The 12301-nt window shown below is 41.6% G+C and overlaps 1 protein-coding gene across 3 annotated transcripts in view; it reads right to left on the reverse strand.

Annotated features, from left to right (window-relative positions):
- Positions 1-12301, reverse strand: part of PRKCZ (protein kinase C zeta) — a 572887-nt gene that overhangs the window by 89214 nt on the left and 471372 nt on the right. For all 3 annotated transcript variants that reach the window (XM_082273173.1, XM_082273174.1, XM_082273175.1), the window contains 2 exons: positions 11692-11827; positions 6108-6195 (listed from right to left, as the gene is read on the reverse strand). In XM_082273173.1, coding sequence (XP_082129299.1) covers positions 6108-6195; positions 11692-11827 — 224 coding nt within the window. The remainder of the gene's footprint in view (positions 1-6107; positions 6196-11691; positions 11828-12301) is intronic.

Consider the following 12301-nt stretch of genomic DNA (forward strand, 5'->3'; position numbering starts at 1 on the left):
GGCTCATTCTTTTTTGCTCAACCTGCTGGTTGAATGGAAAAATTAATCATGTATGGCTGGCTTTAGTTCTGCTTTAAAGTCTACTGCCTTAAAAATGTATACTTGGGAAAATGTTTGCTCCACTATGATATGTTATAAGTATTTCTATGCATTGTAAACTCTTATATTATCAGGTAGGAGTAAATCCAACTCCACCTAGGGTGAAGCGGAAAAGGCTTTAATAATTAACCAGGTCTTTTCTGATTTATAATCCCCAGCAGGCAGATCCCCCCCCCCCTACCACAGACATGACAAGCTCTGCTAATTGCACTGTATGTTCTCTATGTACCCTAACTGATACTTCAGAAGAGGCCATGTGATTTTTTTTTTTTTTTTTTTTTTAGGATACCCTTTAACTATATTATGTTTAGACCTACTGCCATCAAAATGATGCGGTTATATGAATATAATAAAAAATAATTTCCGCTAACATACCCCAGTAGTAGAAAAAGGAGGAATCAGTTAGGTGCCTGGAAATATAAACATTAAAATTACCTCTATTAAATGCGTAAATTTAAATTTTCAGTATGAAAAATATTACTAATACAGTGACCACATATAATGTGTAATGACGTCACATAACCTAATGACACTCCTCGGAAGAACGTATAATGTAGTAAAACATCTCTCACATAAGTTATATGGGTTAAGTTCATAAAAGTCCAAATGTAACATCCAAATGTGCTCCACTTCACCACCACGTGTCTATGAAGACCGCACTAATCGACTCCTTGTTTTCGCAAGAGAGTCAGCACCTTTTTTGTAATATGCTCCACTAGGAGTACAGCCAGAACCACTATGCCACTATGCAGGAACCATGTGCTCACTCACATAGGTAGCCTCCGCTCATCTCCGCAATCGTCCAAGGATCAGCCAGTATTTGGCAAGGAAAACATTAGAGGAGAAGGGAAGCGTTCTATAGTGAAACACTGTTTATTCAGGGCTTAAAAGTAGGTTAAAAAGACACTTACAACTTTTTAAGATGTATAAGCATTGATGGAAAGTATACCAGAAAGCACTGCTGGTGTTCCAGCGTGGTTTCCACCGGACTGGAAATGATGTAACTGGAAGTCTCACCCAATGCATTTCATTATACAATGCAGCCCCTAAGCGGGACTTAGTTACATCATTTCTGGTCTGGTGGAATGCATGCTGGATCACCAGCAGAGCTTCTGGTTACACTTTCCATCAATGCTTATACATCTTAAAACATTGCAAGTGTGTTTTTAACCTACTTTTAACCCCTGAATAAACAGAAGATGAGGAACAACCCCCATCCCATTCCTTGCTCTACACTTTTTGGGCTATTATTAAATTTTTAAGATTGTGTATGCACTCAAATAAAAAAAAAAAAAGTATGTTCCTTTAAATAGCTAGGGCATGAATTAATCTAGAGGCCTACTTCCAGGAATACTTTTTACAATCCTGACAAAAAATAAAATATTTATTGGAAAGTAATCGGACAAGGAAAATCAAAACCTTTAGTCTCTCTTCTCTGTATTGATCAGTTCTTGTATTATGGTGTGCATACACCTATTTCTATGCATTATACTATATGGGATCGCAAAACGGAATAGAGTGGCTCTGATACACTCATATAAAAGTGGACCCTTGAAGGAATTTGTTTCCTGTATAAATTTGAGTACTGAGTAGAGGAAACCCATATGAAAAAAAGAAGAAGAAAAATGCTTACAAAAACCAAATAGGGAAAGTGCACTATGTACATATAAACACAAACACACATCACACACAACCTAGAAATGAGAAGATGGATGTTTAATAGTAAGAAAGTAAATAATTGCAAAGCAACTAGTAGAATGCGATACATGTCCCATCCATAATGCTACGTTCACATGTTGGTGTAGCGGATCGCGGGCAGAATCACTGCGATCTGCCCGTGTTTCGTAAATCATTGCAAATCGCGGGACGCCTGTGTGTTGCCGTTGATTTGCAATGGCACCCCAAACGCTGTGCGATGTTGCCGCGATTTCCGCCTGCCGATTCGCGGTAACATCGCGCAAACGAAGTCGCGGGACGCATGACGCCCCAAATAAGCTCTTGTACCTTTTTTGGGCGACAGCGTTAACGGATAGGGAACAATATATCACTATGTGCCAAAGGATATTAGTTAATAAGAATGGTACAGATTAATTTCAGAAATCATTCTTCCTTAATATCATGAGCAGTACAAGATTATTATCGGTGAGGCCTATTCGTCAGCCCTTATCGATAAGGACACCAGGAACTTCTTAAATGTAAAAAATCCTCTCACTCCCAAGAGCCTTGTGGATCCCTCAGGCAGACCAACAGTGTCTGGTCTGGGCTGCTTGACCGAACATGCGAGTAAACTCAGACAACTACTTGAGACCTTTTGTTTCCACTCTTCCATCTTACATACAGGACACTAGGGATCTGCTACGCACCCTGGAGGACCTTGCTGTCCCCCGGGATGCGTGGCTAGTCACTATTGACATCAAAGCTCTATACAGCTCCATACCACACAGTAAGGGTCTACATGTCATTGGTGATTTTCTGAGGGAAAAACAAAGATCACTATGGCCTATAATAATTTGTCCTAAAATGCTTGGAATATATTCTCTTCCACAATGTTTTTGTTTTTCGGGGTTCCCCCTTCCTGCAGGTGAAGGGGGTGGCGACGGGGACACGGTGTGCCCCATCGTACGCCAACCTGTACCTGGGGGGTGGGAGCATGATTTGTTTTTTAACAAGGATGCGTTGATGGATCTGTGCCATGTTGTTTCGTGGCACAGGTACATCAACAATGTCTTCATGATTTGGGATGGCACAAGATCAGAATTGAACACCTTTATGAACTATATTGGCTGCAATGACTTTAACCTCCAATTTACCATGGAATGCAGTCAGGAGAGGGTCATGTTCCTGGATGTGTAGATAGGGGTGGATGAACATGGTAACATCTTCTCTGATCTGTACAGGAAACGGTCATCGGCTAATACAATTTTACATGCCATGAGTGCCCATCTGAAATCCCTGGTGCAAAGAATTCCATATGGACAGTGCCTTAGACTTAAGAGAAACTGCGCTAGAGAGAAGGATTTTCTAATACGAGCTAAGGAATTACAGATGAGACTTCTCATGCAGGGATATCCCAAGACCTGCCTCAAAAAGGCCTTCAATAGAGCCAGACAAAAAAAACAGACAGTCTCTGATACACTCTAAAAAGCAGGACACTTAATCTCAACATACAAGATTGATTACGAAGTTTTCTAAACAACATTCACAGATACATACTATATTGGCACAAATATTGGCATCTTCTTACCGAAGATGCCATTGTGGCCAAATATGGGAGCAAGAAACCAAGTGTCACTTATAAAAAGGAAAAATCTCTTAGAGATAGTCTCACAAGGAGCCATCTTACAAAAAGCTCCACTTTGTCAAATATTAGGCCTAAAAGAAGGGGCACTTTCCCATGTGGAAAATGCGAGTTCTGTGAATGGGTGAAATCAGATAAATAACCTTACCCAATGGCTCAACATGGACTCCTCAATACTATATAGACTGTCAAAAAAAATAAAGGAGTGGTATATATCATGACATGTAAATGCAATGCATTCTATGTAGAAAAAACCTGGAGACCTTTTTTGAAGCAAATACGGGATCATGTGCATTTGATAAGGAATAGGAAACTGAAGCCTCTAGCAGACATGTGGGACTATATCATAATTTCGATTTATCAGTAATGGAATTTTTTGCACTCAAGTACCTGCATCTGAGAGAGGGGGCAATATTGACCACCCAACTAGAGTTTAAATGAATAGTCACTTTACAAGGCACATGAACCCTGGGTTTGAACAAATGAATTAGCTATAAACCCTTCCTGTAATTTCATTTATATAAAAATGAGATAATTTTTGTCTGTAATCCCCTCTATGGAATCCACTGATGCCAGGATCTGATGTCCGGACATCCTTGGATTCTGAAAGATGAAAGAGAGAGAAGAATAGCCACTGTTTTGCTGTATCTGGCCTTTGGCTTTTTGTTTTATTTTGTTTGCGTTTTTCTGCTTTTTATTTGATGCTTGAAATCACTTGTGCAAGTTATTTTGCAAATAATTGCAGGGTTAGAATCCTGTATGGATTATATTATGGTTGTTTGGTACAACCCTCCCATTGGGGACAGAGGGAACCCAGGGATCCAGCAGGGGGTTCTAGGAGGGGGGTTTCCATGCAGCAGTACTCCAAGGGGGACGACAACGCCAATATTTATTTTTTTTCTCAGCCAGTGGGTATGAGGACTGCATCCCCTTCTCGTGTGTAGTTTGGTTGTAGGGCAGATTTGCTGCCCGAGAGTGAGCGGGTTTTTTTTTTGTCTTATTTTCATTCTATTTTATTATAATAATTTTTGGTTTATCTTTGGTTTATCTGTGTTTGTCATCGTTTTGTTTTTGGGTTTGTTTTTTATTTTTTTTTGTTATCATGTTTCTTTCTTTGTTTTGTGTTTATTGTGATCCGTTGTTCGACTCTTGTTTTGTACCCTCCCTCCCCGGCTGGTGTTTGGGAGCGGCTGTCATGTGATGTATGTTGGTGCGATCGCAAGGGAATCGGCCTGTGGTCCTTGGCGGGACGGGAATTGTATGCTCTAGTGTCCCCAGCCTGTGTCAATCAGGGGGGACTTTTGCGCGATATTGCACATACCACTTCCGGGATCAGATAATCCTAACCGGAAGTGGCACACGGAGCAAATTTTTTTCCACCCCGCCATTTCCAGTCATGCGCAGCCTCTGGCCCTTGCCGTGCATGCCCGGAGACATACCCGCCCACTATCCGCTGCTAGTTACGTAGTGCGGTGGATGGGGAGGAGGAGCATCATCCCTGGCAGTCAATTTCTCCTTTATATATATATATATATATATATATATATATGGAGACGGTCCGAGCGGACGTCTCATCAGCTTTCTATTTGGAGGGGCCCCATATGGTTAGCATCAGCACAGATAGGGGTGGTGGCTCCACATATTAAAGGTCAGTCTCTGCACTACATCTTGCAGTGCAATTATAGATGTTATGGCTACTTCGTGTTCCAGTGACATATACTCCATCTTTGACTTGTTAGATCTAGAGGGAAATTGCCACACAAGGAATGGAGGGACGGTCCTGATGCCACTTTGGTGTTGAAAGTTTGAGCCTAACCATTTCTGGCAACTTTTTCAAGTGAGTCCTGAATTAACATATTTATAGGACCGATAAAGACTGACCCTTTATTATGTAGTTATCACTTTGTGTAACGTGAGTGGCTGTATTTCTCTGAAATTCACGGGAAATACCTCAGTTTGGAACAATGCACAATTACACTGGCCCGTACCTACATTATATTTTATTTGTTCGATTTTTGTGGTCCTAGGGCAAAACTTCTCTGTTCTGGCTGTATGGTGTCCGGTGTACGCTCTTTTTGGAGCTGCTTTACATGTGACCTCCCTCTGTGCAACATTGTTGGCTTGGGTGCCTTATGTTCCCCTTTTGAGTTTGGGTAGGTACCTAGGAGTACTCAAATATTTATGCTTGCATATTATGTCTTTTGTTTTGGAATTTATGACACATTTATAGAAAAATGTAATATGATGTACTAATGATGTGGAAATGGATTCATGTATTTTGAACCATATAGTAACTATGCTACATCTCCCAGTAACAATAGGATCCCCTGAAGATGCTTTGGTACATGATATTCCTGTTTGGCCCGGACAATTGAGATCACCGCAGATTCTGTGTCTTCATGAACTAGTTCTCTGCAACTAATGGGCATGTAACAGGTTCTTTTGCACAACCATACTCAACCCTTTTATGGGGGGATGCCGCAAATGTATCACTACATTATTTCTTATGAAATGGTTTTAACAATTTTTAGCATGCTGTCCTAATAAATGTTCTACTTTTTATTACATTGAGTACTTTTTTTCCTTTATAGAATTATTGGTGGGAACCTTTTAAGTCCTACATATCCTCTTCTTTTTTTGAACTGTAACATAGAACCAAATGTTAGACTAGATTACAGAAGATTATCTACAGATCATGCTTTTTACTCACCATACTCTTCTCCACGAAGAATTTCAGGAGCAATGTAATTTGGTGTTCCACAGAAAGTGCTAGTTGTGTCCCCTGGCCCCAGACCCTCCTGTAATACACAGAAAGTGTTGAAGTTCACAGCATGGGTCATTATGATTGGTAACTAACACACCTTAAAAATTTGTGTAAAATAATTATTATGTTTCTCCGTTTATCTTCCCATCACATTAAAGAAAACCTGTCAGTGTCTAGGGTGATTCAGAAAACACATATGATGAAACATTGCATAAGCAGAGGTTACCAACAGTGAAAGCAGCACATAAAAGTAATCTGTAGATCTGAAATTGTAGGAACCTGGGTTTACATGCAAATCTTGGCTTTTCCTGTAAAAGCATGAGCCCACCAAACCTCTCTCAACCTTTTATTGTGATGGGCAATGCCACTGACCAATGGGGAATCTTATAAGGTGAAGTGAAGCCTAAAGCACAGTACACATTTGTCTGGTTTTCCTTAATGTTTCATAGCAGGTTGAAGCCAAGGATGGTACTAATTGTACAAAAGTTCCTCGAATGACAAAGGCTTTTTTTGTTGTTGTTGTTGTTTATCGTTTCTGATCTTGAGCAGTCTTTCGCATTTGGATTGTTCTCATACATTCTGTTCACGTACAGAAAAAATTTGGAGTTTCTCCCTTCGGAAATTTCTGTTTGCAAAGTGCTAATCAGACTAAAATAGAACGATCGTGCCTTGTACAGAATTTATTTCAGTTTTTTTAAAGTGTGTACCACCCTTAAAATTTACAGCAGAAAGCAGTGATTTGCATAACACTTTAGCAGCCTATAGGTTTGGATTCACTGGTTGTTTTGATGTTATTTTCACTAAAGAAAACTTTTTTCAGTCATATGCAGACCTAAAAATGTTTATAACTACCTTAGTTTAAGTAAAGATTTGGAGACATTCAAGAACAGATGGTCTTGTAAATGCAAGCATCTAATGAAGTACATTTGCAGCCCTAGCCTACTGATACTCCTATTCCTCCTACCAAACACATGAAATATGAATGGAAGGAAAAAAACTTGGTTGATATAAGTGACAAAAACAGCTCCTTTTACAGACGCTATGATCCACAAATCCCAGAAAGAATTAAAGTCAAAAACTTACCGTTAGTGTACCGGTAACGGGCTTTCACTTCAATCCTTCCAGGACGGCCTACATTTGAGAGATTATGGCTCCGCCTCACAGGAAGCACAACTGATTTGCAGCTGTTTAAAAGGGTCCCACCCATCCTTAGCTTCAGTAATAGAAAGTAGTTTTCAACCGAACTTTAAGGAATATAGTCATTCAAACAGTCATTCAAACAGCTACACATATGTATATGTATATATATATATATATATATATATATATATATATATATATATATATATATATATATATATATATATATATATATATATCTACATTTATATATACATATTCTTTAGAACTCACCACCACATTGGGCGGGAAGTAGGCCGGCCGTCCTGGAAGGATTGAAGAGAAAGGCCGTTACCGGTACACTAACGGTAAGTTTTCTCCTTTCATCCTTCCAGGACGGCCTACATTTGAGAGGATGATAAAGGAATCCATACTGGCCTACCTTAGGGCGGGACCACTGCCTGTAAAACCTTTCTGCCAAAGGCAAGGTCTTGTTGCGACAGTACTTCCACACGATAGTGCTTTAGGAAGGTATCTTGACTGGACCAGGTGGCAGCATGGCGGATCTGCTCCCAGGATGCCCCGGCTTTTTCGGCCCAGGAAGTTGCCAGGCCCCTTTGTGGAATGTGCCTTTAGAGTTGTTGGTGTGGGGGTACCTAACACCTTATATGACAAACTAATGGCTTGTTTAATCCACCTAGAGATTGAGGGTTTCGATGCTTGTAAACCCTTCCTTGGTCCAGAATGAAGAACCAACAAGTGACTAGATCTTCTAAAGCCTTTGGTTCTTTCTAGATATGCTAGAAGACATCTTCTTACATCTAAGCAATGGAATTTCTCTTCTTTTGCACACTTAGGTTTCTCACAGAAGGATGGGAGCACCATCTCTTGATTCCTATGAAAAGATGACACTACCTTGGGCAGGTACAGTGGATCTGGTTTAAGAATCACCCTGTCTTGAAGAATTCTCATAAAGGGTTCTTTTATGGATAAGCTTTGAAAATCTCCCACTCTCCTGGCTGTGGTGATTGCTAACAAAAAAGTTAACTTAATAGACAAAATGTTTAAACTAATTTTGTTTAAGGGTTCAAATGCTTCACTAGATAGTGCCTCTAGTACTAGCGTTAAGTTCCAGGCTGGAACAATAGTTCTGTTAATTGGAGATACCCTTCTCCGAGCCAACAGAAATCTTTTAATTAAAGGTTCTTGGGCTAACCTTTTGTCTAAAAAAAACAGAAAGTGCCGCTATCTGTACCTTAAGGGTGTTCACTGCCACCCCCTTATCTACCCCATCCTGTAAAAAATCCAGGATCCTTGGGGTTGAGGCAGAGGAATCCTTCTTCTGACTCTGCCAAGTACAAAATGTCTTCCGGATTTTGGAATACATTTTTCTAGTTACAGGCTTTCTACTTGAAAGGAGGGTCTCAATAACTCTGTCTGAGCATCCTTTTTCTTTTAGTATTTGGCGTTCATGATCCAGACTGTTAATTGAAAAAACTGCGGTCTGGGGTGACTCAGAGGTCCTTGTAGTGATAGGTCTGGAATTTCTAGTTTCCAAGGTACTGTCACTGATAGAGACCCCAGGGTTGTTGTCAGAGGGAAGAACTGCTCTACTTTTCGGTTCTGCCGAGTGGAAAACACCTGTTTCTTGTTCCAAGAGGCTAGGTGAAAGCCTTGGAGGTCTCTTGAATGTAGTTGGGCCCAATCTATGGCTGGATTTTGCCCTAGAATCTACATGACCTGTCTCCTGGCGCCTTAGGGACGAGAGCAGATGCTTTTTCCTGCTGAGACCACTTCTTTCACCTTTTCCCCTGGGAGAAAGAGTTTTTTGAGTCCGGTATCTATTTTGTACCGTAGACACCCTTGGCCCAGAAGATCTGTTGATCTTATACAAATCAACATATCTTCCAGACACCGGATCCACTTTAGGCCTAGTAGGTACATGAGGCCTACTACCTTGGCCCAGATTTTTGTAAAGATCCCTGGACTTGCTGTCAAATATTGTCATAAAGACATTTTGGTACAGATTTTATCTGATCGAATGAATGTTCCCCCTGAAGAACTTTTGTTCTATTTTTGAGGGATAGGTCATTATTATATTCGGTACCAGTTGTGAGACCAACTCCAATTGGTACCCTTCCCGATGCAGAAAATAGGGACTGGCAGAGATGTTTTCCCATTGGGAAGCAAAACTGGTCAGCCTGCCCCCTACTCTGACGCTGGCGTCAGTTAGATTCTTTGGACTTAGGCCCAGGTTTAAGGAACAACAAATTGTACCCTTGTTTTCCTTTCCCAGGACCACCTTTCTTGGCCCTAAACGGCCTTTTTTGATTCTTGCCTTGGAAGTTTCGAAAAGAATATCTTCCTGATTTGTCCTTTTTCTTAGTGGGAAATTTTTTCCCCTTTTCTGCAGATCTGGACAAGGTATCATCTAGTCCTGAACCGAACAGTAATGAACCTTCAAAGGGCAGGGCACAGAGTCTTACTTTGGAGTTTACATCACCTTCCCAAGCTTTGACCCAAAGCGCCCTTCTAGCAGAATTTACCAATGCTGCTGTTTTAGCAGATGCTACTAAAGACTCCACAGCTGCGTCTGCTAGGTAGGATGCAGCTTTACTAATCATGGCCAGGGAATCTATCAGGTCTTGTGATCCTGCCATATTGCGGACACATTTTGACAGTTCCTTAAGCCAAAAGTCTGTATTCCTGGCCATACAGGTATCAGCTAAGGCTATAGTTGTATTATATGCATTAGAATCCCAGGCTTTACTTAATACGGATTCAATCCTGCGATCCATAGGATCTGTAATATGCCCGGCATTTTCAAAGGATAAATCTGTTCCCTTTGACAATTGTGCCAGGGGAGCATCAAGTTTAGGATTTTTTGTGAATACTTCCAATTCTTGAGGCTCAAAGGGAAACCTTCTTTTCCAGTTTTTTGGTCTGGACAAGGCATGTGTAGGCAATTTCCATTCTTGGTGTATTATGTCTTTTAATGACTGGTGAATGGGAATGGTTCTGTACTGGGCTTTTCCCAAGCCTTTGTACACTTTGTCTTTGCGGGAAGACTCCTTTACAGGGGTAGGGATTCCTTCAGTGTCATGTACCACTTTAAGGAGACCCTGCATATATTCCAAGGGAAAGAGATTTTTATCTTTTTCCCCTTCACTGTTACTTTCTGAGTCCTCGTCTGAACTTGAAGGATCTCTTAAATAACTAGAACCTTCTTCTGGATCCTCTTGTTCCCTAACTTGAGTTGAGGGAATGGATAGAGAATCAGCCCAGAGGGATGGGGGTCCTCTTGACCACCCACAGTCTTGGGAGGACACATTATCTTTTGTTCCTTCCTCTGCTGGGACTAGAGGGATAGCTGCTGTAGCCTTCAATGACTGAACAGCAGCTGCCATTTCCTCCCTCATGGACTTAAGAAAATCTTTCATTAGGTCCTGCCCTGCTAACTTATTAATGCAAGTCTGGCATAAGGGCTTTGTGTAAGACTTAGACAATCTAACCCCGCATTCCCCACATTTTTTAGCTGAGGATAGGGGTCTGGCAGGGGCTTCCTGTGCCGGTGGCGTACCTGTGTAAACACATGAAGACAAGAGAAAGGACACCATGAAGCGACAAAGCCCTCTTGTCCACCACTACGGCAAACATGCAGGAAAAAACATGGCAAGGCATACCTGTCCCATAATAGACAGCAGTCGGCCGCCATCGGTATCACTTACCCGTTCCTGTCGCCACCTGCGTTGCCGCTTTCTCCCCTGTAAGGATTGCGGCCGCTTGTGTCTCTTTCTGGGGCTTCCGCCCTCTTGGCGTCGGAGAGTCAGCCATGGTTGTACCGAGCTCACACCGACCCGGCGTCTCCTCCACGCTGGGTCTCTTCCGGGAATCAGCCGCTCCGCCCCTTCCGCCGGAACTTCCTGTCTCCATAGCGAGGCTTGGGGCTCACCGCTGGCGGGAAATTCGAAATCTTTACTGCCCAACGAAGCGAATGGAGGAGACTTCCTGCAGAGACAAGCAGGACTTCAGGTATGAGGGACCTTCACCATAAGGCAAACCGCACTACCTGGTATGTTTGGCGACCTGAAAGTTCCTTTTCCAAGGACACAGCTAGGGAGGAACCAGCTATTAGGCCGACCGAAGCTGCCTTCCAGGGGTACCGTCTTGGCCAGCTATTTGCCTCAGGTTAGTAAAAAAACAAACGTTCCGATGTGAGGTTGGAAACACAACTGAACTGAAGCTAAGGATGGGTGGGACCCTTTTAAACAGCTGCAAATTAGTTGTGTTTCCTGTGAGGCGGAGTCACAATCTCTCAAATGTAGGCCGTCCTGGAAGGATGAAAGGAGAAAATATGGATAGATTCATAACGCATGATTTAAAGTGAAGTAATAAAGTCTGGGGCACTTACCTTACACATGCCATAATCTGTCAGTTTGATGTGACCCTCTGCATCGAGCAGAACATTGTCCAACTTAAGGTCCCTGTAGATGATTCCCCGTTCATGCAAGAAATTTAGAGCAATACAGATTTCAGCAGCATAAAACCTAAAGGAACAGACAAAGGCAAGCTTTGACAAGCAGTTTTTAAGAATAAAAGACACAAGACACATATTGTACTCAGGAGAGTAGAGAGTATGAACACAGAAATGGTGAGGCAGACACAAGACATCAGTTTTTACAAAGTAATAAGACGGAGCCATACAGATGGGTCAGTAGTTGATGTATTTGCCAAGGGTTATCAGCTCTATAAACCTCCTACTGGCTGTTAGTAGAAATGTGTTCTCTCAGCAGCTGCATCTGGAGAATTGACCTGGAAGAGATGCCTATAACCAGGTACAGTTAAAGTGCACCTAAAATCAAGTACAAAATGTAATACAGTGCCTTGCAAAAGTATTCACCCCCTGGCATTTTTTGTGTTTTGTTGCCTCACAACCTGGAATTAACATGGATTGTTTGAGGATTTGCATCATTTAATTTACAGAACATGGCCACAACCTTGGAGATGTTTTGTTTTTTTTT

Source organism: Pelophylax lessonae (genome assembly GCF_965119305.1).
Source record: "Pelophylax lessonae genome assembly, chromosome: 12".
In the NCBI taxonomy this organism is placed as follows: Eukaryota; Metazoa; Chordata; class Amphibia; order Anura; family Ranidae; genus Pelophylax; species Pelophylax lessonae.